Source organism: Nomascus leucogenys, chromosome 8 (genome assembly GCF_006542625.1).
Source record: "Nomascus leucogenys isolate Asia chromosome 8, Asia_NLE_v1, whole genome shotgun sequence".
NCBI lineage: Eukaryota > Metazoa > Chordata > Mammalia > Primates > Hylobatidae > Nomascus > Nomascus leucogenys.
This window is the reverse complement of record NC_044388.1, coordinates 104411091-104433448: the sequence shown is the minus strand read 5'-3', so window position 1 is coordinate 104433448 and position 22358 is coordinate 104411091. Positions and strand designations below refer to the sequence as shown.

General features: G+C 51.1%; 1 protein-coding gene across 1 annotated transcript; it reads right to left on the bottom strand.

The window, feature by feature from the left end:
• Window positions 1-8636: 8636 nt before the first annotated feature.
• On the bottom strand, window positions 8637-22355 carry SWI5 (SWI5 homologous recombination repair protein; the record flags this gene model as incomplete). Its single annotated transcript, XM_030818391.1, is given in 6 exon segments — window positions 8637-8974; window positions 11573-11667; window positions 12966-13087; window positions 21704-21752; window positions 22064-22175; window positions 22178-22355. Coding segments are annotated over 6 exon segments (621 nt in total), but the record flags the coding sequence as incomplete, so codon positions are not given.
• Between the last annotated feature and the right edge of the window lie 3 nt (window positions 22356-22358).

The window sequence follows — 22358 nt, the reverse complement described above, 5'->3', positions numbered from 1 at the left end:
GAGTGAGACGCTGTCTCAAAAAAAAAAAAAAAAAGAGCAAGTGTTTGAAACCTCTTCAACTCTGAATCTGCTCCTTCTCTGTGCTTCCTTGGGAAAGTGACTTAACCTCTCTGAGCCTCATTTACCTCATTTGGAGAATGGGGACAACTCTACCTACCTCTCAGGGTGGCCATGAGGAACACATGTGATAGGCAGAGCATTAGGCTCAGGGTCTGGCACAGAGAATGTTCTCCAAGTTAGAATGTGCTCATTAGCTGCTATAATGATTATTCTGCCAAGAACTTTTGGGATTGTGGGATGAACATGAGAAGCTGAAGGAGTCAAAGGTCAGGAGGGACTTTACTCCTGTCCAGAGTTAGGAATGAGAGGCTCACTAGGAAGGAAGCCGAGCAGGCTACCTACAAGAACCAGGAAGGAGGGGCCCAGGCCAAGTCCAAGGCAGAGGCTGTTCATTTCTGGCCACTGACCTGGCCGCTAGGACAGGGCCCTGGGCAGATACAACATACAAGAAACATAGCAGGGCTCTGTGGTTAAGGCCTGAGGCTTAAGGGCTTGGAGAGTGCTGGGTTCAAGTTCTGATTCCTGTTTTAGTAATGCATGACCTCAGATAAGAGACTCAAGAGGCTCCACTGGGGAGGCAGGCAACACACTGTGGCTACTCAGCCAGGTTCTGGAATCAGATAGCTTCGCTGCTTATCTGCACCCCCCTGAGCCTCAGTTTGCTCCATTTGGAAATGGGGACTCTCAACCACTCTCTGTTGTTGGGGGCAGTCAGTGAGATACTGTGGGGCATGGTGACTCGGCTCCCTGTCTGACCCATAGAATTGCATATGTGCTGGTGATTGTGGCCATCAATCCCTTATCTGGTGAAACCTTTGGCTCATAACTGGTTTGGGTGTGTGATTGTTACCTTTCACCTCATTCTCAGGCCCATCCACATGACGTGGAACCTGGAGCTTTCCTCCCAATTCCTCCAAAGAATCAGGGTTAGGGGCCCCAACATCCCTTAGCCCCAGCCACAGAGGCACTGGCCCCTTGGCTGGGGCTTCCTGCCTTCCCTCTCTCCCCAAGTGGCCCCTCCTTTTTTTCGAGACAAGGCCTCACTCTATCACCCATGCTAGAGTGCAGTGTGTAATCATGGCTCACTGTAGCCTTGACCTCCTGAGCTTGATCGATCCTCCCACTTCAACCTCCTGAGTAGCTGGGTACCACTATGCTTGGCTTTGTTTTTTTTTTTTTTTTTTTTGAGACGGAGTCTTGCACTATCACCCAGGCTGGAGTGCAGTGGCGCAGTTCGGCTCACTGCAAGCCCCGCCTCCCGAGTTCACGCCATTCTCCTGCCTCAGTCTCTCGAGTAGCTGGGACTACAGGCGCGCGCCACCACGCCCGGCTAATTTTTTGTACTTTTAGTAGAGACGGGGTTTCACCGTGTTAGCCAGGATGGTCTTGATCTCCTGACCTCATGATCCGCCCACCTCGGCCTCCCAAAGTGCTGGGATTACAGGCGTGAGCCACCGTGCCCGGCCCATGCTTGGCTATTTTTAAAATTTTTTGTGGAGGATAGGTCTCACTATGTTGCCAAGGTGGTCTCGAACTCCTGGGCTCAATTGATTGTCCCGCTTTGGCCACCCAAAGTGCTAGGATAATAGGCATGAGCCACCACACCCTGCCCAGCTGATGTGGCCCCTTCTGAGCAAAACTAGAGTGGGGCACTATTTGGTGACACTGCTCTGTGACACATTTCTGTGTCAGGCCACCCAAAAATGACCCCTTTCAGTCCCCGGGGACAACAGTGCAGGCTGTACTGCGTTAGTATTTTGAACTCCGTAGGTGCCGGATGATAAATATTTTTGAGTAGGGTTTGTACCGGATATGATCAAACAAGCCATGTATGTGTACACACCAGGCAGAGTAACCTCTGCCACCTGTTTTCCAGCACATGGGGGCACGCCCTGAGGAATCCACATCTCGCAACTGCTTTCTTCTTACTGCCCCTGGTTGCTTCAAACTCCTGAGGGGGTGCTGCCAGAGAACCCCCTCTTCTATGTGTTCTGAGGATTCAGCCTTCGTGAATCTGGCCTGGCAGGCTGGAACCTTTCCAGCAAGGCCCTCCCAGGGCTTGCTTCCCAGGGCAGTTGGGCACATCTCTGAGTGGACACTGCCCCCTCGAGGCCGTGCCCACCATGACACCTGGGAGAGCTGAGCTCACACAAGAGAAACAGACCCAGGTGGATGCTTTCCTTCCAAGTGTCCTCCCTGGGTGCCTCAAGATTGAACCAAAATGCAGAGCTGGGTTACGATTGTGTTTAGGGGAGACTTTCATCTTGCACCAAGAATCCAAGTGGACGTAGCCTGCAAATCACCATCCCTGATCACCTTTCAACGAGACCAAATCCCTTTGTGTCCTGGGCCAACTAAGTTTTCTGCCTCTGGAATACTCTCCCACATTTTTTTTTTTTTTTTTTTTTTTTTTGAGACAGAGTCTCACTCTGTTGCTTAGGCTGGAGTGCAGTGGTGCCATCTTGGCTCACTGCAACCTCTGTTCAAGTGATTCTCTTGCCTCAGCCTCCTGAGAAGCTGGGATTACAGATGTGTGCCACCATGCCCAGCTAATTTTTGTATTTGTAGTAGAGATGGGGTTTTGCCATGTTGCCCAGGCTGGTCTCAAACTCCTGACCTCAGGTGATCCACCCGCCTCGGCCTCCCAAAGTGCTGGGATTACAGGCGCACAGCCCTCTCCCACATTCTTACCTGGCTGCCTCCTACTGGACAGACATGGATGTCTCTTCCCCTGGGAAGTTTCCCAGTGTCCCATATTAGCTGGATGCAGCTCCAACATGCTTCCATACCCTGTGGCAGCGGGTATTGTCATGGCTGCTTGAGTTTCTGACCTCCTGCTGGCAGGTGAGCACTGTGTGGCAGGGACCCAGAGACTGGGGCTCCCCAGCACCTGGCCCTGACAGTTTTTTTTTGTAGGAAGAGGCAAGACCAGCCAGCTCTCCACATAGAGAACATGGTGCAAGGTGAGAAAACCTCAAGGAAGGGCTCACCTCTCATGGGGCTCCCACCCATTCAGAGCCTGGCCGCTTCCCTCTCCTCCTCTTCCTCCACCATAAAACCAGGTTGCCGGCCAGGCGTGGTGGCTCATGCCTATAATCCCAGCACTTTGGGAGACTGAGATGGATGGATCACTTGAGGTCGGGAGTTTGAGACCAGCCTGACCAACATAGTGAAACCCTGTCTCTACTAAAAATACAAAAATTAGCCAGGCATGGGGGTGGGCGCCTGTAATCCCAAATACTTGGGAGGCTGAGGCAGGAGAATCGCTTGAACCCAGGAGGTGGAGGTTGTAGTGAGCCAGGGTTGCGCCACTGCACTCCAGCCTGTGGCAACAGAGTGAGACCCTGTCTTAAAAAACAAACAAACAAAAACACAAAAGACAAACCCATGTGGCCCAGAACATTAAGGGAGGAGAGCAGGTAAGGCACTCAGGCACTCACCGTCTCAGGTAAGGCAAAAGCTGGGAGGGACTGGGTAGAGCGCGGTGGCTCACGCCTGTAATCCCAGCACTTTGGGAGGCTAAGGCAGGTGGATCACCTGAGGTCAGGAGTTTGAGACCAGCCTGACCAACAAGGTGAAACCCAGTTCTACTACAAATACAAAAATTAGGCAGGCGTGGTGGCGCATGTCTGTAATCCCAGCTACGCGGGAGGCTGAGGCAGAAGAATCACTTGAACCCGGGAGGTGGAGGTTGCAGTGAGCTGAGACTGCGCCACTGCACTCCAGCCTGGGGGACAAGAGCCAAACTCCATCTCAAAAAAAAAAAAAAAAAAAAAATTTAAATTAAAAAAAGCTGGGTGGAACCTAAGATACGTGAGAGCCTCAGAAGCCCTTCACAGTCCTGGTTCTATCTATCTCCAGTGAGGTCACTAGCGCTCACCCAAGACCTAAGGGAACAGGAGCAGAGCCATGTCCATCAAGGCAAATGCTGAGTGTGTGTGAGATGCAGGTGGAAAGGATGTCGTCTGACGTGAATCTGACAAAATCTTGTTCCCCGGGGGCATCTGGTTTGGTAAGAGTCTGGTGTGAGGCCTTGTGTGTAGAATGGGGTTAGACAGACCTGGGTGTTGGTGCCAGCTGCCCCTGACTCACTGTGGAACTTTGATAGGTTGTTTCCGCTCTTGGAACCTGTTTCCTCATCCAAATGGGAACAATTATGGGACTTAGCTCGAAGGTGGTTGTGAAAACCTGTTGACATGAGGAGAAAGTAGAAAGCGTAAGAAATGACAAGGAAATCCCAGAAATGAGAAGGAAATGACAAGGAAATCCCAGAAATGAGAAGGAAATGACAAGGAAATCCCAGAAATGAGAAGGAAATCCCAGAAATGAGAATGCCTGCTGCCTGGGGCCACTGTCACTGAGGCTTGTGCTTTTTGTGTGTGTGTTTCTTTTTGAGACAGAATCTCACTGGCCGGGCGCGGTGGCTCACGCTTGTAATCCCAGCACTTTGGGAGGCCGAGGCGGGCGGATCACGAGGTCAGGAGATCAAGACCACAGTGAAACCCCGTCTCTACTAAAAATACAAAAAAATTAGCCGGGCGTGGTGGCGGGTGCCTGTAGTCCCAGCTACTCGGAGAGGCTGAGGCAGGAGAATGGCGTGAACCTGGGAGGCGGAGCTTGCAGTGAGCCGAGATCGGGCCACTGCACTCCAGCCTGGGTGATAGAGCAAGACTCCGTCTCAAAAAAAAAAAAAAAAAAAAAAAAAAAAAAAAAAAAAAAATCTCACTGTGTTGCCCAGGCTGCAGTGCAATGGTGTGATCTCAGCTCACTGCAACCTCCACCCCCCAGGTTCAAGGGATTCTCTGCCTCAGCCTCCCGAGTAGCTGGGACTACAGGCATGTGCCCCCATGCCTGGCTCTTTTTTTTTTTTTTTTTGTATTTTTAGTAGAGGTAGGGTTTTGCCATGTTGGCCAGGTTGATCTTGAATTCCTAGCCTCACGTGATCTGCCTGCCTCAGCCTCCCAAAGTGCTGGGATTACAGGCGTGGGCCACCACACCTGGCTGTGTGTTTCATCTAGAAGAGCTGATAGATGCAGAAGAGTGTCTGAAGTCTGGACCAGGACCACAGCACACTTGATGGCAGGGTGTGGGGGTAATGAGTTGCTGTCTAGCTCAACCCTAGGAGCCCGGTTGTGGGCAGTTGCCCACCAAATACTCAAAGCACCCTTTGGAGGTGGGTCCTTGTGGCTGACTCCCTATAAAATACCTGTGTGCTCATTCTTATTTCCCAGCCTCCCTCTTGGTTAGTTTGGGCCAAGTGACTAGTTATAGACAAGGAGCTGTGAGTAGAAGTTATGTCTCCCAAATATGGGGGAGTTGGTTTGGAGTTGATGTGTCTTCATCTCTCTCTTCCCCTGCTGTGGTCACTCTGGTGGCCACATGTTTGGATGGTATAGCTCAAAATAGAGGAGGGCAACCAGACCCTCATTAGACTCTGAGACAAACATACCTTTACTGTGTTCAGCCACAGAGGTTTTGTGGTGGTTTGCTGAGTCGGCTAATGCTAATTACCCTAGTGAATACAGCACTACTATTATCTCCACTTTATTGGGGCCACGTCAGTTGCCCATAGTCATACAGCTCGTAAGTGGACAGAGCTGAGACTCAAATCCAGGCCTGATTTGCATGGCTTTTTGTTTGTTTGTTTGTTGAGACGGAGTCTAGCTCTGTCGCCCAGGCTGGAATGCAGTGGCACAATCTCACGCCATTCTCCTGCCTCAGCCTCCCGAGTAGCTGGGATTACAGGCACCCGCCACCATGCCAGGCTAATTTTATTTTTATTTTTATTTTTGGTAGAGACGGGGTTTCACTGTGTTAGCCAGGATGGTCTCGATCTCCTGACCTCGTGATCCACCTGCCTCGGCCTCCCAAAGTGCTGGGATTACAGGTGTGAGCCATCGTGCCCGGCCATGGCTGGTTTTTAGAAACCAAGTTTAACCAGGTTGGCCAGGCTGGTCTCAAACTCTTGACCTCAAGTGAGCTGCCTGCCTCAGCCGCCCAAAGTGCTGGGACTACAGGTATGAGCCACCACGCCTGGCCTAAAATTTATTTATTTATTTTTATTTTTATTATTTATTTATTTTTTTTGAGATGTTGTCTTGCTCTGTCGACCAGGCTGGAGTGCAATGGCGTGATCTCAGCTCACTGCAACCTCTGCCTCCCAGGTTCAAGAGATTCTCCTGCCTCAGCCTCCTGAGTAGCTGGGATTACAGGTGCGCACCACCATGCGTGGCTAATTTTTTATATTTTGAGTAGAGACGAGGTTTCACCATGTTGGTTAGGCTGGTCTCAAACTCCTGATCCTCCTGCCTCAGCCTCCCAAAGTGCTGGGATTACAGGTGTGAGCCACCGCGCCTGGCCTATTTTTATTTTTTGAGAAGGAATCTTACTTTGTTGCCCAGGCTGGAGTGCAGTGGCATGATCTTGGCTCACTGCAAGCTCAGCCTCCCAGGTTCAAGCTGTTCTCCTACCACAGTCTCCTGAGTAGCTGGGATTACAGGTGTGTGCCACTACACTCAGCTAATTTTTTGTATTTTTAGTAGAGATGGGGTCTCACCATGTTGGCCAAGCTGGTCTCGAATGATCCACCTGCCTCAGCCTCCCAAAGTGCTGGGATTACAGGCATGAGCCACTGCACCCAGACCCTAATACATAAATTTATTTGTTTTTTGAGACGGAGTCTCACTCTGTCGCCAGGGTGGAGTGCAGTGGCGCAATCTCAACTCACTGCAACCTCTGCCTCCTGGGTTCAAGTGTTTCTTCTGCCTCAGCCTCCAGAGTAGCTGGGACTACAGGCACATGCCACCATGCCCAGTTAAATTTTATATTTTTAGTAGAGATGGGATTTCACAATGTTGGCCAGGATGGTCTCGATCTCTTGACCTTGTCTCCGACCTCCTTGGCCTCCCAAAGTGCTGGGATTACAGGCGTGAGCCACCGCAACCGGCCTACTTTTTTATTTTTATTTTTTTTTGAGACGGAGTCTTGCTCTGTTGCCCAGGCTGGAGTGCAGTGGCGCAATCTCAGCTCACCGCAAGCTCCGCCTCCCAGGTTCACGCCATTCTCCTACCTCAGCCTCCCGAGTAGCTGGGACTACAGGCGCCCGCCACCACGCGCAGCTAATTTTTTTGTATTTTTTTTTTAGTAGAGTCGGGGTTCCACCGTGTTAGCCAGGATGGTCTCGATCTCCTGACCTCATGATCTGCCCGCCTTGGCCTCCCAAAGTGCTGGGATTACAGGCTTGAGCCACTGCACCCGGCTACTTTTTTATTTTTTTGAGACGGAGTTTCGCTCTTGTCGCCCAGGCTGGAGTCCAGTGGTGAGATCTCGGGTCACTTTTTTTTGTATTTTTAGTAGAGATGGGGTTTCTCCATGTTGGTCAGGCTGGTCTCAAACTCCCGACCTCAGATGATCCACCCTCCTCGGCCTTCCAAAGTGCTGGGATTACAGGTGTGAGCCACCGTGCCTGGCAAAATTTATTTTATTTTTTTTTTTGAGACTGAGTCTCGCTCCGCTGCCCAGGCTGGAGTGTGGTGGCACAATTTCAGCTCACTGCAACTTCCGCCCCCCGGGTTCAAGCGATTCTCTTACCTCAGCCTCCTGAGTAGCTGGGACTACAGGCACTCGCCACCATGCCTGGCTAATTTTTTGTATTTTTAGTAGAGACGGGGTTTCACCGTGTCAGCCAGGATGGCCTTGATCTCCTGACCTCGTGATCCCCCCGCCTCAGCCTTCCAAAGTGCTGGGATTACAGGCGCGAGCCACCGCACCTGGACAAAATTTATTTTTAACAAGAAAAAAAAATTTACCTCTGGGAACACAGAAGATAATTTTTAAACAAAAAGGGGGTCTCTCAGCTGGGCACAGTGGCTCACACCTGTAATCCCAGCACTTTGGGAGGCCGGGGTGGGTGGACCACGAGGTCAAGAGATTGAGACCATCATGGCCAACACGGGTGTGGTGGCACGCTCCTGTAGTCCCAGCTACTTGGGAGGCTGAGGCAGGAGAATTGCTTGAACCCAGGAGTCAGAGGTTGCAGTGAGCCGAGATCGTGCCACTGCACTCCAGATTGGGTGACAGAGTGAGACTCCATCTCAAAAAAAAAAAAAAAAAAAAAGAAAGCAGAGGGGTGGGGGGAGGGGGGGGTCTCTCTTCATTGCCTAGGCTGGTCTTGAACTCCTGGCCTCAAGTGAACTCCTGCCTTAGCCTCCCAAAGTGCTGGGATTACAGGCATGAGCCACCACACCTGGCCCACTCTAAGCTCTTGCCTGCTTCTTCCCAGCCCAGAAAGGCAGTATTGCAAAGCACAAGCTTGAGTCTGACCTGAGCTCAAATCCTTGTTCTGCCATTTACTAGCTGTGTGACCTTGGGCAAGTCACTTTGTGTCCTCTCTGAGCCTCAACGTCTTCATCTGTAAGATGGGGATAATTATGCTAATTCCTCACAGGATGATTTTAAGCATCAGAGACAATGGATATACAGCATTAGCACAATGCCTGGCTCATGTAAGCCTGTTCTAATCAAAGGCACGCTCTCTTTATCCCAGGTACTATCGGGGGCTATTGGAGAAGAGGGAATCAGTGTACAGATATGTTTATTGACAAATAAAGTACATGTACCCCTACACAAGTATCACTGCGACATTTCAGGAACCTTGGAGCTGGGAACGCCCCTTCCTCCCTGCCCACCTCTTCTCTAGCCTCCTCCTGATTGGGCTTGGGCTCTCTAGAAAAGTGCTTCTGGCATTTTCTCACTGGAAACTCTGTAGGTGTGCTGGTTGGGCTCTCAGCGTTTATCATATCCACACCCTTCTGTCCCTGGGGGCTGTGGACAAGGGGCGATGAGCCTGCTCAGTCATTCATGTCCAGCCCAAACTCTGGATACAACTCTTTGGTGGTGACACCTCGGATCACAGCTGAAAGGAAGGAAGGCAGGCTGAATCTAAAGTGGGGAGAGGTGGGAGGGAGTACAGCCAATGCCCCAAGCCAGTGTCACTGCCCTGACCCACCCAGGACCATCTCTGGTTTCAAGCCGGTCCCCACACTTGTGCCTCACCTAACTGGCCGAGGTAAGCTCCCTGCTACTCCTTCCAGGCTGTCCCCCGCGGGCCTCGCCTAGCCACGCTGGAGCTTCGCCATGTGCCAGCCACTGTATTCAACAATGGACCTACGAGGACTCCTTGGACCCTCACCCCATTTTTCAGAGAAATGAAACAGAGCTCCCTCGATTCCATTCTCCACACAGAGCTGCTGGATTCACCTGCTTCAAATGTAAGCTGATTGTATGCTGTGCCTGCTGAACATTCCAGACTCCTCAGCATGGCCCACATGCTCGAGTTTGCCCCTCTGCAGCCTCCATGATGCTATTCCTCCTCTGTTCTCCACAAAGACTGGTCCTTTCTCCTGAGGAAGGGTTCTCAGAGGCCTCCCCTGACCACCCATCTTACCCCCACCGCCCCCCTGTTCATACCTCAATATTCTCCCCATCTCTGCCCTTTGTCGCCTTCATAGCACCTAACACATTTTGTAATTAACTGCTGAGTCTACTTACTTCCTGGGCATTCCTCCACCCCCAACAGGAAAACAAACCGCATGAGAGCAAGAGACCTTAAATTGTCTGGTTCACCAGTGTCCTCAGCACTCTGTAGAGTGCTGGGCACAGAGCAGCTGCTCAGTAAATGTTCACTGAATAAACAAAAACGACACCAGGTGCGGTGGCTCAGCCTATAATCTCAGCACTTTGGGAGGCCGAGGCGGGTGGATCACTTGGGGTCAGGAGTTCGAGACCAGCCTGGCCAACATGGTGAAACCCCGTCTCTACTGAAAATACAAAAAATTAGCCGGGCGAGGTGGCGGGCGCCTGTAGTCCCAGCTACTCGGGAGGCTGAGGCAGGAGAATGGCGTGAACCCCAGGGGGCGGAGCCTGCAGTGAGCCGAGAGCGCGCCATTGCACTCCAGCCTAGGCGATAGCAAGACTCTGTCTCCAAAAAAAAAAAAAAAAAAAAAAAGGGATAGGCCACTGGCTCCAGGTCATATGACCTGGAAGTGACAGGCCTCATGCTGATTCTCGCTACTAAGAGCTTGTATTCTTTTTTTTTTTTTTTTTTTTTTTTGAGACAGAGTCTGGCTCTGTCGCCCAGGCTGGAGTGCAGTGGTGTGATCTCGGCTCACCGTAACCTCTGCTTCCTGGTTTCCTGGGTTCAAGCGATTCTCCTGCCTCAGCCTCCTGAGTAGCTGGGATTACAGGCATGTGCCACCACACCTAGCTAATTACAGGGTTTCACTGTGTTGGCCAGGCTGGTCTTGAACTCCTGACCTTGTCATTCACCCCCCTCGGCCTCCCAAAGTGCTGCTGGGATACAAGTGTGAGCCAGTGAGCCTGGCTTTTTTTTTTTTTTTTTTTTTTTGAGATGGAGTTTCGCTCCTGTTGCCCAGGCTGGAGTGCAATGGCACGATCGCAGCTCACCACAACTTCTGCCTCCCGGGTTCAAGCGAGTCTCCTGCCTTAGCCACCCAAATAGCTGGGATTATGCATGTGCCACCATGCCCAGCTAATTTTATATTTTTAGTAGAGACAGCTTCCCCATGTTGGTCAGGCTGGTCTCGAAATCCCAACCTCAGGTGATCCACCTGCCTCGGCCTCCCACAGTGCTGGGATTACAGGTGTGAGCCACTGCTCCCGGCTGAGCTTGTGTTCTTAACCACTAGGCTATGCTCCCCTCACACCCCCATCTTCTTGGGCCCTGATCACCCCCCTCTTTTCATCCATCTATAGTTCCCACCTCCAGTTTTTTCCTCTCCTCCTCTGGGGCCCATTGTCCAGTGAAACACAGAGAAGCCCTCCCTGCCGTGGAATCCTGGATGCTGAAGGCATTTCTGCAACAAGTGCCAAAATTCATGCAGCAACTGGGCAGACAGCCCAGCTCTGAACACTACCCCAGTGGTCACTGGCTGCTGAACATCAGAGTGCCCAGCACTCCAAGCCAGGGGATGGAACTGAAGGGTTTGTAGGGGCCACCTGCACATTTCCTCACCTCCAAGGTAGGCTGTCCTAGCCAGCATGACACGCAGGTGTTGGTGCCTCGGCTAAAGCCCTCTAGATAGCAAGATTTTGTTCAGGGAGGAACAAAATACTTCCTTAAGACATAAAGGGTCACCCTTGCACTTGCTGCCTCTTTAGCAAGCTAGCCACTTGAGGCATGGATGGTATCTCGATCACTCTGAGTAGGTCCCAGAAGACCGGGGAGACCCTGAGTTCTCAGTCTGGCAGATGGGCAAGCCCTGCTCAAACCTGGCTGCAGCTCCAAAGCAGGTTCTGTACTTGAGGAACAAACCTAGGTGGCCAGGGAGACCAGAGGCTGGTCAGGAGAGGGGCTGGGGCAGCCTAGGAGCAGGCCAACTGTGGATGGTGTGAGATTTGGCAAGTTAGGAGGCCCAGGAGCAAAACCCAACACCCCTAGGTGAGACGACACCCTATGATGCCTGCCTGTTGCTCTGGAGTCCCAACTACTCACCTAGTTTGCCCATCAGCATCTGCCCCACATCCTTGATGTCATTGTACTCGTGAAGCTGGGTAATGTGGTCCTCCAGTTCATCCACACTGTAGCCTCTGGGATGAGCGATGGAGAGAGGGGGAAAGACAGCCCAGTTAAGAAAGCAGATGATGGCCCCAGGCTCAGACAGTAATAAGGCATCTGTAAGGGCCTACTCGGTGATAGGTACTAGGGATATGGTGACAGCAAGATAGGCCCTGCCCTCATGAAGCTTACAGCAGGGCAGGGGATCTTCCCAGGTCCTCACTCCTGGCAAATGTGCCCTGTCTCCTTAGGGTGGGGTCTCCAGCCACAGTGGTACTATGTGACCCTGGCCACAGCTGAGGGACTCGCAGATGGGCACATGATCCAAACAGCTAGGTGGATTCTCTCAAGTGTGAAATGCACATTCAAAGGCAGCTCAGTCTCTGCCATGTGGCTGGAACAAGAGGTGTGGGGAACTCCAGGAGGCGTTCAAGAGCCAGCTTTCTCTACACACTGAAAACTACACCTGCAGAGAGAGAATGGAGTCTGTGCAGAGGGAAGCAGAGGCGGAGAACATGGCTGCAGAGACTGGGAGAGCAAGAGCTTCCATCCCAGATAGCTTTCCAGGTCCTAGTTCAGGCCCTCTCACAGCCTGAGCATCTCCCTACCTGAGGCTGCTGATATGTCCTGAATACAGAAGCATAGTCCCTTCCTTCCTTCCTTCCTTCCTTCCTTCCTTCCTTCCTTCCTTCCTTCCTTCCTTCCTTCCCTCCCTCCCTCCCTTCTCTTCCTTCCTTTCCTTCCTTCCTTTTTCTTTCCTTTCTTTCCTTTCCTCTCCCTCTCCCCCTCTTTCTTTCTTTCTTTACCAAGTCTCGCTCTGTAGCCAGGCTGGAGCGCAGTGGCGCAATCTCGCCTCACTGCAACCTCTGCCTGCCAGGTTCAAGCGATTCTCCTACCTCAGCCTCCCGAGTAGTGCACAGTCCTATTTCTACGCTAGGCCAGTGCGACTGGGTTTTTCAGTTACTGGGCAGTTACAGAGTTAAATCTTTTTTTTTTTTTTTTTTTTAAGACAGATTCTCACTCCATCGCCCAGGCTGGAGTGCAGTGGCGTGATCTCAGCTGACTGCAACCTCCATCTCCCAGGTTTAAGCAATTCTCCTGCCTCAGCCTCCCAAGTAGCTGGGACTACATGCGCGTACCACCGTACCCGGCTATTTTTTGTATTTTTAGTAGAGACAGGGTTTTGCCATGTTGGCCAGGCTGGTCTCAAATTCCTGACCTCAAGTGATCCACCCGCCTCAGCCTCCCAAAGTGCTGGGATTACAGGCGTGAGCCAGTATGCCTGGCCCAAAGTTATCTTAACCATAATGGGGAACCCAATGAAACTCACTCAGATATGAACTGGCAGATCTCCTTGTCCAGCATGTCCCTCTTCTCCTTCAGTTTCTGAATGTCAAGGTGCAGAGACTCCTCGCTGGTACCATCAGCCTGGCCAGACTTAGGCGATGGCCTCTGAGAGGCAGAAAAAGTCATCAGCCAGACTGATCAGTTATCCACAATTCACAGCCTACATGTCCCCCAGTAGTCACTCCCTGCTTCTGCTTGCTAATAGGCACCCTAACCCCCTAAATAAGACTGCATTTCCAAGCCTTCCTTGGAATTAGATGTGGCCCTATGACTAAGTTCCAGCAAGTAGAACTTAATCATCTGGGATTTTTTTTTTTTTTTTTGAGACGGAGTCTCGCTCTGTTGCCCAGACTGGAGTACAGTCACCTGATCTTGGCTCACTGCAACTTCCGCCTCCCAGGTTCAAGTGATACTCCTGTCTCAGCCTCCCGAGTAGTTGGGACTACAGGCATGCGCCACCATGCCCGGCTAATTTTTTTTATTTTTTAGTAGAGATGGGGTTTCACCATATTGGCCAGGCTGGTCTTGAACCCCTGACCCCGTGATCTGCCCACCTCGGTCTCCCAAAGTGCTGGGATTACAGGCGTGAGCCACTGTGCCTAGCCCCACCCCACTATATATATATATTTTATATATATATATTTTAATAGGGTCTCGTTCTGTCACCCAGGCTAGATTGCAGTGGCGTGATCATAGGTCACTGCAACCTCAAACTCCTGGGCTTAGGTGATCCATCCTCTAGCCTCAGTCTCCGACAGTGTTGGGATTACAGGCATGAGCCACTGTTCCCAGCCAGTGACTGGGAATTGTCCTCCCAGGAAGAGGGCATGCCTTTCTCTGGCCGTCTTCCTTCCTGCTGGATGGAATGTGGATGCAGTGCTGGAGGTGGGCAGCTATCTTGGATGATAAAGTACAAGTCATACACTGAAGATGTGGTGGAACCAGATGGAGGCCTGGGTGCAAATGAACTGTTTAAACCACTGTTATTTGGGGTTTTCTTTCACTCCTAGTCAAACCCCGTCCTAACTAATGGGCCTGCCCTTGTCCCCAGTCTGACCCCAGAGAATCTGCTCCAGATCTGTCTTGGGCTCTCCTCTCATTTACAATGTCACTGGTTGTTGTTTTTTCTTTTTTTTTTTTGAGACGGAGTCTCTGTCGCCCAGGCTGGAGCGCAGTGGCACGATTCTGGCTCACTGCAACCTCCGCCTCCCGGGTTCAAGCAATTCTCCTGCCTCAGCTTCCTGAATAGCTGGGATTACAGGTGCACACCACCATGCCCAGCTAATTTTTGTATTTTTTTTAAAACAGAGTTTCCCTCTTGTTGCCCAGGCTGGAGTGCAGTGGCGCAATCTCGGCTCACTGCAACCTCTGCCTCCCAGGTTCAAGCGATTCTCCTGCCTCAGCCTCCTGAGTAGCTGGGATTACAGGCGCCCGCCACCATGCCTGGCTATTTTTTTTTTTTTTTTTTTTTGTATTTTTATTAGAGACGGGGTTTCACCATGTTGGCCAGGCTGGTCTCGAACTCCTGACCTCAGGTGATTCACCCACCTCGGCCTCCCAAAGTGCTGGGATTACAGGTGTGAGCCACTGCTCCTGGCCTAATTTCTGTATTTTTAGTAGAGACAGGGTTTTTACCATGTTGGCCAGGCTGGTCTCAAACTCCTGACCTCAAGTGATCTGCCTGCCTCGGCCTCCCAAGGTGCTGGGATTACAGGCGTGAGCCACTGTGACCAGCTGTCACTGGGTTTAAAATCTCATTGGATAAAACCCTTCCTTAGGGCTTTCATCTTTGCCCTTTCTGCCTGTAGAAGCTGTGAAGGCCAGTGCCTAGTACACAGCCAATCTTCAGGAAATGTATGTTGGATGAGCTGTCTACACATGATACAAGAAGGGACCGAGGAAGACGGTCTTCCTGGTTTTAGGTTAGTGGCTTGTAACTAGTCACTCAGAGGAGTGAGTGAGCACTCTCTGCCAGGAACTGACAAAGGGTCCAGGAGTGCAGCAATGAATGAGACATCAAGCCCAGCCCACTGCTCTCATAGAAGGCATAGCCTAGCCCCAAAGAGAGAGCGCCCAGTAATGAAGTTCTTCCTCCAGATGCTTCCACTTAAAGCTCTACTTATGTATCGCCCCATCAGAAAGGCCCTCTCTGACAGCCCTGTCTACAACAGTAATGTCTCAATCACTCACTATCCCTTTTTCCTGATTTTTAATATTTTTTTGAAATTTAATTTTTCTTTCTTTTTTTTTTTTTTTTTGAGACAGTCTCGCTTTGTCACCCAGGCTGGAGTGCTGTGGTGCAATCTCAGCTCACTGCAACCTCCGCCTCCTGGATTCAAGCTATTTTCCTGCCTCAGCCTCCCGAGTAGCTGGGATTACAGGTTCACGCCACCACACCCAGCTAATTTTTCCATTTTTAGTAGAGACGAGGTTTCACCATGTTGGTCAGGCTGGTCTCAAACTCCTGACATCGTGATCCGCCCACCTCAGCCTCCCAAAGTGCTGGGATTACAGGTGTGAGCCACCGTGCCCAGCCTTTTTTAAATTTAATTTTTCTTTTAAGATGTGGTCTGTCTCGCTCTGTCATCCATGCTGGAGTGCGGTAGCACAATCATGCCTCACTTGTAGCCTCAACCTTCTGGGCTTAAGCAATCCTCCCACCCTAGCCGCCTGAGTAGCACAACAGGCATGTGCCATCACACTCAGTGAATGTTTTTGAAAATTTGTAATTTTTTGTAGAGATGGGGTCTTGCTGTGTCACCTAGTTTGTTCTCAAACCCTGGGCTGGAGCAATCCTCACATCTTGGCCTCCCAAAGTGTTAGGATTGCAAACATGAGCCACCGCACCTGACAAGTTTTATAGCATTTTTCATCACCTGACAAGTTATGCATTTCATTATTTTCATTGTCTTACATTGCCTTACATCACTGAAGTGTAACCTCCATGAGGGAAGGGACTTTTGTTCACTGCTGATTGCACAGTGTCTACAACAGTACATGGCACATAGTAGACACTCAATATTTATCAATGAATGAATAAGTAACCAATAAATGAATTATAAGTCTGAAAAATGCTTTGAAGTTGAAGTACAGTGTGCTATGGGAGAGTCTAACGGGGCAACTGGACTGACCCAGGAGTGGGGATAAGGCTTCCCCGAGGAAGCTAAGTTTTAAAGGATGAGCAGGCTTTAGCTTGGCAGAAAGGTGGAAGAAAGTATTGCAGACAGAGGGGACAAAACAGTTGGCCCTCTGTATCAGTGGGTTTCACAATGAAAACATCTGATGGGAAAAAAAGCATGGTTGGCCAGGTGCAGTGACTCACACCTGTAATCCCAGCACTTTGGGAGGCCAAGGCAGGCAGATAACGAGGTCAGTAGTTCGAGACCAGCCTGGCCAACATAGTGAAACCCTGTCTCTACTGAAAATACAAAAATTAGCCAGGCATGGTGGTGCTCACCTGTAGTCCCAGCTACTTGGGAGACTGAGGCAGGAGAATCCCTTGAACCTGGGAGGCAGAGGTTGTGGTGAGCCAAGATCACCATTGCACTCCAGCCTGGGTGACAGAGCAAGACTCTGTCTCCAAAAAAAAAGCAGGGTTGAGTCTGTATTAAACAGGTAGCCTTTTTTTTTCTGGTCATTACTCCATGGGGATCCTGGCAGCAATCTCCATGGATACCCAGGGGTGAATGTGTATCCAAATGCCTTAAGGCAGGAGACGGCACATGTGTTCAGGGGAATGAAAGTGGTTTCCACGTGTGTGAATGGGTGAGTGAGGGGGCAGTGGTGTGAAAAAGAACAAATGCAACTGGGCACGGTGGCTCACGCCTGTAATCCCAGCACTATGGGAGGCCGAGGCGGGAGGATCACGAGGTCAGGAGATCAAGACCATCCTAGGTAACACGGTGAAACCCCGTCTCTACTAAAAATACAAAAAATTAGCTGGGCATGGTGGTGGGCACTTGTAGTCCCAGCTAGTCGGGAGGCTGAGGTAGGAGAATCGCCTGTACCCGGGAGGCAGGGGTTGCAGTGAGCTGAGATTGCACCACTGCACTCCAACACTCCAGCCTGGGTGACAGAGCAAGACTCTTTTTTTTATTTTTTTAACTTTTATTTTATTTTTATTTATTTATTTATTTTGAGATGGAGTCTCGCTCTGTCACCGGGGCTGGAGTGCAGTGGTGCAATCTCGGCTCACTGCAAGCTCCGCCTCCCAGTGTGGGGAAAAGAAAGAGAGATCAGCCTGTTACTGTGTCTATATAGAAGGAAGTAGACATAAGAGACTCCATTTAGTTCTGTATTTGAGATGCTGTTAATCTGTGACCCTACCCCCAACCTTGTCCTTGCAAGAGACATGTGCTGTGGTGACTTAAGGTTAAAAGGATTTTGGGCGGTGCAGAATGTGCTTTGTTTACTGAGTAAGGAGAAAACCGCCTTTAGGAATAAGGTGGGGCTTGCTGCAGCAATACTGCTAAAAGGTTTATGGAGATGTTCGCATATACATCTCAAAGCACAGCACCGGTGATGGTAAAGATAATTATGAATAAATACTAAGGGAACTCAGAGGCCGGTGCCGGTGTGGGTCCTCTGTAAGCACAGCACCGGTCCCCTGGGCCCCGCTTTTCCTTCTCTACACTTTGTCTCTGTGTCTTATTCCTTTTCTCAAGTCTTTCGTCCCACCTAACGGGAAGCACCCACAGGTGTGTAGGGGCAGGCCACCCCTACATCCCAGGTTCACACCATTCTCCTGCCTCAGCCTCCCAAGTAGCTGGGACTACAGGCGCCCGCCACCATGCCCGGCTAATTTTTTATATTTTTAGTAGAGATGGGGTTTCACCATGTTAGCCATGATGGTCTCGATCTCCTGACCTTGTGATCCACCCGCCTTGGCCTCCCAAAGTGCTGGGATTACAGGCGTGAGCCACCGCGCCCAGCCTGACTCTGTTTATTTAAAAAAAAAAAAAAAAAAAAAAAAAAGAACAAATGCAACCACGAGTAGTGGAGAAGAGGCAGAGCCCATTTCAAGAGCTTGGGGTTCCTCTGATGATGCAAGGGCAGTTGGAGGAGTTGGTTTGTGGTCCTGGTTAGGAGGCTGAGTGTGATTTCAGACTTGGGGAGTGGGAAGGCAAAGATTCTGCAGGCAGCTCTGAGTGTCCCAAGAAAGGTCAGGGCTGGAGAGAGATAGGAGGGTTGTGGGCACTGGGGTGGGCTGAGGGAGTGGGAGTCAGACCTTGGAGCAGGTGTGTAGAAAGAGAATGGCAAGAGGAGAGCAGAGCCACTCGTAAATGTGTGGGCGAAGGATTACCCAGGTGCTGAGGCAAGAGACTGAAGGCACAAACTGTTTCAGTATAATAAAGAAAATAGTTAGAATAAGAATAGTCGTAATACAAATTAGACATAGAGATGATCATGGACAATTATCAATCATTAGTATAAACACTATTAATCATTAGCTTTTAATATTACTTTGTTGCATTACTAATATAACCTAAGAATAACCGGCGAGTATAAGGTCAGGTGCTGAAGGGACATTGTGAGAAGTGACCTAGAAGGCAAGAGGTGAGCCCTCTGTCACACCTGCCTAAGGGCGGCTTGAGGGCTCCTTGGTCAGGTGGTAATGCCAGTGACTGGGAAGGCACCTGTTACTTAACAGTCCGTGAAAGGGAGTCTCCTTTCCTTAGAGGAGTCAGGGAACACTCTGCTCCACCAGCTTCTTGTGGGAGGCTGGATATTATCCAGGCCTGCCTGCAGTCATCCGGAGGCCTAAACCCCTCCCTGTGGTGCTGTGCTTCAATGGTGACGCTCCCTGTCCACTTTCGTGTTCCTCCCGTACTCCTGGTTTCTCTTTGAAGTTTGTAGTAGATAGTGGTAGAAGAAATAGTCAAAGTCTTAAAGTCTTTGATCTTTCTGATAAGTGCATAGAAGAAAACGCTGATGTATGCTGCCTTCCCTCTCTGCTTTGGCTACCTAGAAGGGAAGGGTCCACTGGCCCATGAACACGTGACTTGCTTGACCTTATCAATCACTTGGACGACTCACCCTCCTTACCCTGCCCCCTTGTTTTGTATGCAATAAATATCAGCGCCCCCAGCCATTCTGGGCCACTACTGGTCTCCACATCTTCGTGGTAGTGGTCCCCCCGGGCCCAGCTGTTTTCTCTTTATCTCTTTGTCTTGTGTGTTTATTTCTTACAATCTCTCGTCTCCGCACACGGGGAGAACACCCACCACGCCCCGTAGGGCTGGATCCTACAGAAATGCCCACATTTACCTCAGGAGTGGCAGGAAGCAAAGGAGTCAGCCAAGTGGGCACAGAAAAAGAGGCAGGAGAGGTCAGGAGGGTGCTCCTGCAAATAGGCCCAGAGAGGAGTAAGCCCAAGGTACCACTTAAGAGTTCAGTTCAAGCCCTGGTGCGGTGGCTCACGCCTATAATCCCAGCACTTTGGGAGGCTGAGGAGGGTGGAACACTGAGGTCAGGAGTTTGAGACCAGCCTGGCCAATGTGGCAAAACCCTGTCTCTACTAAAAGTACAAAAATTAGCTGGGCATGGTGGTGGGCACCTGTAATCCCAGCTACTAGGGAGGCTGAGGCAGGAGAATCACTTGAACCTGGGAGGCAGAGGTTGCAGTGAGCCAAGATCGTGCCATCGCACTCCAGCCTGGGCGACAGAGCAAGATTCCGTCTCAAATAAAAAACAAAAAACAAAAAAACATCTCAGTTTCTCAGTTTAACGCCCCCAGCTCTGCCGCGTCCTGGCTATATTCATCTCTCTGGAACTCACAGGCCTCACCTCAACATGAGGACAGTAAAGTGTCTTCTCAAAGGTTGCTGGAAGGAACTGATGTATGTAAAGGAAGCTGAAGGGACAGTGCTCAATAGAGCCTCCTTTTTTTTTTTTTTTTTTTTTTGAGATGGAGTCTCCCTCTGTTGCCCAGGCTGGAGTGCAGGGTGATCTCGGCTCACTGCAACCTCCAACCCCTGGGTTCAAGCGATTCTCATGCCTCAGTCTCCCAAGTAGCTGGGATTACAGGCATGTACCACTATGCTCAGCTAATTTTTGTATTTTTAGTAGAGATGGGGCTTCACCATGTTGGCCAGACTGGTCAAAATCCTGACCTCAGGTGATCCGCTCACCTTCTCCTCCCAAAGTGCTGGGATTATAGGCGTGAGCCACTGTGCCTGGTTGAGCCTTGTTTTTAAAAGTGGAAGGAATGGAAGCTGGGCATGGTGGCTCATGCCTGTAATTCCAGCACTTTGGGAGGCCAAGGCGGGCAGGTTGCTTTAAGCTCACGAGTTTGAGACCAGCCTGGGCAACATGGCGAAAATCTGTCTCTACTGAAAATACAAAAAAATTAGCCAGGCGTCATGGCACACAACTGTGGTCCCAGCTATTTGGGACGCTGAGGCAGGAGGATGGGTTGGGCCCGGGAGGCAGTGGTTACAGTGAGCCCAGATCGCGCCATTGCACTCCAGCCCGGGCGACAGAGTGAGATCCTGTCTCAAAAAATAAAAAAAAATTTAAAAAAAGAGAGAAGGAATGAATTAGCATGAATGAGAAAGGCGTGATCTGCAGTGAGTTACCCCGTGGTCAAAGACAGCAGATACCAACCCACTTGCAGAGAGAAGCTCAATCAGCCCGGTGCTTTTGGCAAACTGTGGCTGCCACCCCGTCATCGTCATCTGAGCTCACTGTGAGTTGCCCTTCAGGCTTTGCCTCTGACCCTGCCATCTCTGGAGAGCCCTCTTTGCAAGCCCAAGCCTGGGCTCCCCATCTCAGAACCATGTGCATACTTTTGTCCTGGAATTATTTTTCTGCCTGTGGCTCCTGGAGGGCAGGGGGCTATCTGGCATACACCTGCAATGCAGCAGTTGCTAAATCAACGAACAAATACCAAGTCTTTCCCGATCTAACTTCTTTTTTGTTTCTGAGACTTAGTCTAGCTCTGTTATCCAGGCTGGAGTGCAGTGGCGCAATCTCGGCTTACTGCAACCTCCGCCTTCAGGGTTCAAGCAATTCTCCTGCCTCAGCCTCCTGAGTAGTTAGGATTACAGGCCTGCACCACCATGCTCGGCTGATTTTTTTGTATTTTTGGTAGAGACAGGGTTTCACCATGTTGGGCAGGCTGGTCTTGAACTCCTGACCTCAAATGATCCGCCCACCTGGGCCTCCCAAAGTGCTGGGATTACAGGTGTGAGCCACCGCGCCCGGCCCTCACGATCTACCTTAAGAGTGGTGGTAGTTGTAGTGGCAACTCCATCTGGGGGATGAGAGAAGGAGGAGGCTGTGTTTTGGGGGTGGCTTGCCAGAGAAGAGGAGAGACTATTAGCAACTAAAGGAGTGGCCAGGGTGAACGCCAAGCATTTTCCTGATTGGGGAGCTGTGGGTTTGTTTAAAGGCAGGGCTGGGTGAGGGGTGAAAAGAGTGGGGAGGAGAGATGGCTGGTGCTGGACTGGAGTGAAAGGCATCTGAGGAGCCAGGAGACAGGATGGGGAGGGAGAGGAGTTAGCCTAGGACAGGACAGGATAGCACTTCTTTGAAGACTGGCGGGCATGAGGAAAGGAAGGGGAGGGATTCAGGGATGACCTGGAGGTTCTCAATCGACTGGGAGAAGATATGGAAGAGGGCCAAGCAGGGATTGGCTGCTGTTGGGATGGGGAGGAGGGCCGGGAGCGCACGAGGGAAGGTCGAGGATGGGAAGGGGGGTGTGGAGGAAAAAATACTCACAGGGGATCGGAAGGCCCCGCGGCAACTTCGGGTAAGTCTTGGTTCAGTCCTAGAGAGGAATCCGAGGGGAAAGCCTGATTGGACCCACAGCCCGCTGTGAGGACGGGGGTACTGTGGGGATGCGGGAGGAGGAGCAGTTGGGAGGTAGAAGCGCCAGGGACTGGGACTGGATCCATCTGGAAACGGGGCAGATACGCTCTCAGGATCAGGGTAGAGACCCTCTAGGAAGGGGGCGTTCTGAGACGGGGGCTGTCTGGAGCACTGGATGGGAGTCTTTGGAGGTGATTTCTGGGAAGGGAAAGTCTGGGGCAGGGCTGTGAGGAGTCAGGAAAGAAACTGTGGAGTCCGTTCCTCGCCCACCTCCTGAGCCCTGGGGTCCGAGGCCCCCGGATGAGGGGGTTCAATGGCGCAAGAGGGTCCAGCGCGGGAGTCGGAGAGCCGCCTCTCAGGTACAACTGGCAAGGAACTCTGACCGGAGCGTCAACGGTCGCACAGAAAGCTGCGCGCGCACCCAAGAAAAGCCGGCCCCGCCCCTCTCCCGAGGTGGGCGGGGACAGCGGTTGCGTGCGCAGCTTTTGTTGTGACGCCACAGGTCCCTCTGGCCACTCCGCTGCCTAGCCACGCCCCCTTCCGCTTCATATTTCTCATTGACCAA